We start from the raw sequence: 4,841 nt of genomic DNA on the forward strand, positions 1-4,841 counted from the left end.
CATCAGCTAAAGCATCAGCTTCCTGGTGAGAAAATACAGGGCTTTTTGAGGGAATATTGAGATGTTTACTTTCATAGTTTAGAGTGCTAGATAGCAGTTCTGTAGTTAAAAATTTAGTTTATGTTCCAGCAGAGTGAAATATAACATAGAATTGATTTTATATTGTTGATTTTGAAACTGCCAGTTTTGAGAGTTAAAAGAAAACAAATTCTTTCCCACAAGAAGGTACAAATATTCACATATTTCTGCAAGGTATAGAATCAAATATTATCCCATAGTATCAAACATTAGAAGAAAGACAGTAAATATCTCCCACATTTATGATGTGCTTACTGATATATGGCAAGATAGATATAAATACCAAAGTCACAATTATGCTCACATCATTGTTATATTTGTCTTTATTTCATGCTGCTGCCTTTTTGGAGCAACTTTTTCTGATTTGATTTTCATCAACATGGTCCAAAAATACTCAGTATCTAGCTGCTTTAGCTAAGAAGAAAAGGAGTTGTTGGAAAAATTGTCTCTGGGCTTTTTCTTTTTTTTTTTTTTTCCCAACAGTTGTCCTGATGTATTTGTTATGTTTTGTCTCAAATTTCAGTCTAACAAAAATAATATGAATGAAAAATAATAATTCTAGCAGTGAGTGGATTTAATCATCTTTTTAGAGTTCCAGTTTACAAAGGGGTTGTGTAAGTTTTCCTATATGTCACATACACTGCACAGTATTAGTTTGAGGGTAGAGTCTTTTCTAATCTCTGACTGATTCAATTTACAAACCACAGCATTGCAACACTGTGCATGTACCACATAATTTTATGTAATGATTCTGAGTGATTAAAGAGGGTGAGTGAGAATACTGAATTATGTTTCCTCTCAGTTAGTTCTGTATAACAAAGTATTTTTTTATAACAGCTAAGACACCACCTACACAGGAAATAAACAAGTTACCTTGTTTAATCAGAGAATAAAGAGGAAAGAAATGTCCTCTTAACACGTCCTGACAATTCCTACTCATGCGTGCATAGGCATACTCAGTTTTTGAGAGGTAGGAAAGAAATTACTAGAAGAATAACCATTATACTTATTAAAGTAAATTTTCTTGATTGCTGTGATGCAGTTTAATTGAATGTAAATGACAGAGACCTCAACAAACACCACAGAAAAATCTCACCTATGTAATATCTTGACTACAGCCTCCTGACAATCATTATTGAAGCTAGTTATTTTTAAGAGCCTGCTTAATCAAATGCAATTGAACTGAATTAAACTGTAGTTTCCATGTCTTTTCAAAATGTATTTGTAAACATCTTCCTGACAGTCACAGCTCAGTTAGGATAAGGCTTAGTGCTAGTACTCACAGCCTGCACTTGGAGCTGTAGATCATTTTTCTCCTGCACCAGTTTCACCATTTTCTCCTCCAGCTCTTTCCTCTTTGCCTCAGACTTCGCAAGTTCTTCTTTGGTTTTCTCAAACTCTTGTTTCATGTTGGCCATCTCCTTCTCAGATTCTGCACTCTTCAGCAAGGGCTTGATCTTGAAGAACAGCTTCATCCAGGGCCAGTGCTTCACATTCATGAATGCACGAATATTGTACTGGATACAGAAAATGGACTCTCTGAAAGGTAGTTCAAATTAATATTAAATATTTAGACCTTAATGACACAACATGCTAAAAACAGTGAACCTAATTTCAAGAAATGTCTACCTCCTCTCCACCATTCTCTGGTACTCCATTCTCATTAGGAAGCCCCTGCACCTGGCCTGTGTGCGGGTGATGAGTTGTGCCAGCTTCTCATCCCTCATCTCTTCCAAAAGGCCTATCAGTCCAGCTTTGAAGAACACCTTAGGTAAAAACATGAAAAAAGGTGCAGTGTATGTGCTTTTGGTTCAGTGTGGCCTGGTACCCTTTCCCCTAGGTACCCTGTCCCCTGCCACACATTTTGCTTTTGTTTTTATTAACCCATGATTCTTTTACTCTACAACTTTGTCTTAAATTAGGAGCCCTTATTGACTCTTAAATAAATCATCCTATGGCAATGAATTTCAGTTTTATTCAAGTGCTGGATCAATAAGTACTTAGTGGACTTCCTTTAAATACACTATTTGATCATTTCAAATGCTATCTGGGGAACTTGAGTGTCATTTGCAAGTCACGCAAAACAAAATACTACTTGAATCAAACAGTTTTTTTACCTTGGTGTGACCGAATTTGTATTGAGTGTGGTCTATATCAATTGATCCAAGAAGTTTCTCACAAGCCTTCTTGCTGTCAATGAACTGTCCCTCTGGGATAGCACTGGCATTTAATACTTTGTATCTAGGGAGAAAATGGAAAGACTGGCATTGGACTTGATCTTAAGGGTCTTTTCGAACCTGAATGATTCTATGAATATAGAGGTCTCTTGTTGAGATCAATAGGCTGGTATACTGAAAGAAAGAGTCTAAGAACCATTGAGAACATAACAGTGCTGCTAAACAAACTTTATAGAAAGCTTTATTCACCAGAGGTGAAACTTAAATTTCACAAACTTTCAAGATGGGCAAAATGATACAGTAAGGGGAAGAAGTCTGACCTCTGTTTGAAGTCAGCATACAGGACTCTGTTGGGAAATCCTTTCCTGCAAATTCTGATCCCTTCCAGCACACCATTACACCGCAGCTGGTGAAGAACCAGTTCATGCTCCATAGCTCCTGGCAATGCAGAGCGCAAATATATGTTATATTCTATTACATAGAGACGAAGAGCTGCACCATACTGAAAACCTTCTACATGTGAGTCTCTTACCAGGTGTTTTTGTTTCATTTGGGATGATGCAGCGTACAAAATGTGGGTGAGTGCTGCGCAGATTTGTCATCAGCTTGTTTAAATTCTCCTGGAAGAGTCATTAACCAAAGTTTATATTAGCGAATGTAATTTCCACTCTAAGCATCAAGCCCTCTCAAATAAGATGATGAGGTATCAGACCAAAGTTATATTGCAGAATCCTGAACTGAAGCTCTCTGCACCAGTATTTCTGACTTTCCACAGATCTTTGCTATTGTTAACTTAATGTATAAAGTTCTTCTGATTAATCTGTAAATACTGTACTCTTAAACATAACATTTTAATACATTTTACTGACTCTAGTGGACTCTGCCCTGGAGGTATTTAGAATATGTGTGGATGAGGAGCTTAGGGACATGGTTTAATGTTGGATTTTTTTAAAAATCCATAATGCAAGATATAATGGTATTTCAACTATAAGAGATTGATCCCTGAATTATGGAGAAAAACTATATATATATATATAGCAAATAGGTCATAAATGGGCAGAATGTTGTTAAAAGACAATAAATGGTTATGAAGCCAGAGGTGTGCATCTGAGGGAAATCTGATATACTTTATTTATATTTTAAAAGTTTTCTCTGTGACATTCTTCCATCTGAAAACATCATCCTGGGACAAATGGACTAAAAGAAAAGTTGTGCATTCAGTGGAATAGAGCATAAATAGATTATGCTAGGATTTATTCCTAGCAAAATATGGCCCAAGAACTTCAGGGTCTTTTAACATAACTAAACCCAAAAAAAAAAAAAGACTAGTCTTTTAAATGATGGGTTTAGAAAGTAGTGAACTCTCTACTGTACCCGAAAAAGAGCTGAGACAGTTTGGAAGGAAGAACCTTTCTTCTTGCCACCTTTCTTGCCAGCACTAGCCTCTGCAAAGTTGCAAATAAGTAAAACAGGAGTTAGATTCTTGCCTTTTATGATTCCTTTTTGCAAGCTGTACATGAGTGAAAAAACAGGGTTCATAGAACCAACCTGCTTCTGCTCCACCATAGTTAGCAAATAGCAAGGCCAAAGTTTTCAGTGATGATTTCTGGTACAACCCAATGACAGTTTCATTCAGGGGGTCCTTGTTTTTCTCAAGCCAGCCAGTGATGTTATAGTCTACTGTGCCAGCATAGTGTATCAGGGAGAAGTGGGCCTCAACCTTCCCTTTGGTAGGCTTGGGCTTCTGAAAGTTGCTGGATTTGCCCAGATGCTGATCATAGAGCTTGTTCTTGAAAGAGGTGTCTGTTGCCTTGGGAAACATGCACTCCTCTTCCAGGATGGAGAAGATGCCCATGGGCTGGAAGAAATGTGTATGAAAGACACTGTAATTTAGTTTTCAGGGCAATAATGACCTTCACGTAGGTAGAATAGTGGAACAGAATGAGAAACACATCAGAAAACATTATTATTTTATTACATTTTCTGCTAAGAAGTGAGATTAAACTTATTAATACTTACATTATTTTATCACCAGTTGAATAATAAAGATTAATGCAAATTCATTTAGTTTGTTGAGAACATGCTTTATAAGATCAAAGCACTACCTTCTTATCCAGAGGGACTCAAAGCAGACACATATGTCAGGCAAGTTGAACATGAGCCAGCAATACACTCTTGTGTCAAAGGCCTTTTCCGAAAGGAAATGGGGGACCTGGTTACCCGGGATGTGGCAAAGGCTGAGGTACTCAATGACATTTTTGCCTCAGTCTTCACCAGCAAGAGCTCAAGCCACACTGCTCAAGTGACAGAAGGTAAAGGCAGGGACTGGGAGAATGAGGAACCACCCGGTGTAGGAAAAGGCCGGGTTCAAAACCACCTATGGAAACGGAAGGTGCATAAGTCCATGGGACCTAATGAAATGTATCCGCGGGTCCTGAGGGAACTAGAGGAAGAAGTTGCTAAGCCACTATCCATCATATTTGAAAAGTTGTGGCAGTTCACTGAAGTTCCCACTGACTAGAAAAGGGAAAACATAACCCCCATTGTTAAAAAGGGAAGACCCTGGGAACTACAGGCCAGGCAATT

The 4,841-nt window shown here is 37.7% G+C and overlaps 1 protein-coding gene across 1 annotated transcript in view; it reads right to left on the reverse strand.

Moving 5' to 3' along the window:
• Positions 1–1,361: 1,361 nt before the first annotated feature.
• Positions 1,362–4,841, reverse strand: part of LOC104508856 (myosin heavy chain, skeletal muscle, adult-like) — a gene marked incomplete at both ends in the record, with an annotated part of 8,476 nt that continues 4,996 nt past the window's right edge. The window contains 7 exons of the mRNA XM_010150605.1: positions 1,362–1,617; positions 1,708–1,844; positions 2,196–2,319; positions 2,576–2,693; positions 2,788–2,875; positions 3,630–3,700; positions 3,804–4,113. Of these exons, the coding sequence (XP_010148907.1) occupies positions 1,362–1,617; positions 1,708–1,844; positions 2,196–2,319; positions 2,576–2,693; positions 2,788–2,875; positions 3,630–3,700; positions 3,804–4,113 (1,104 nt within the window). The remainder of the gene's footprint in view (positions 1,618–1,707; positions 1,845–2,195; positions 2,320–2,575; positions 2,694–2,787; positions 2,876–3,629; positions 3,701–3,803; positions 4,114–4,841) is intronic.

The sequence above is a fragment of the Eurypyga helias genome, unplaced genomic scaffold, assembly GCF_000690775.1.
Source record: "Eurypyga helias isolate BGI_N326 unplaced genomic scaffold, ASM69077v1 scaffold14914, whole genome shotgun sequence".
Taxonomy (NCBI): domain Eukaryota; kingdom Metazoa; phylum Chordata; class Aves; order Eurypygiformes; family Eurypygidae; genus Eurypyga; species Eurypyga helias.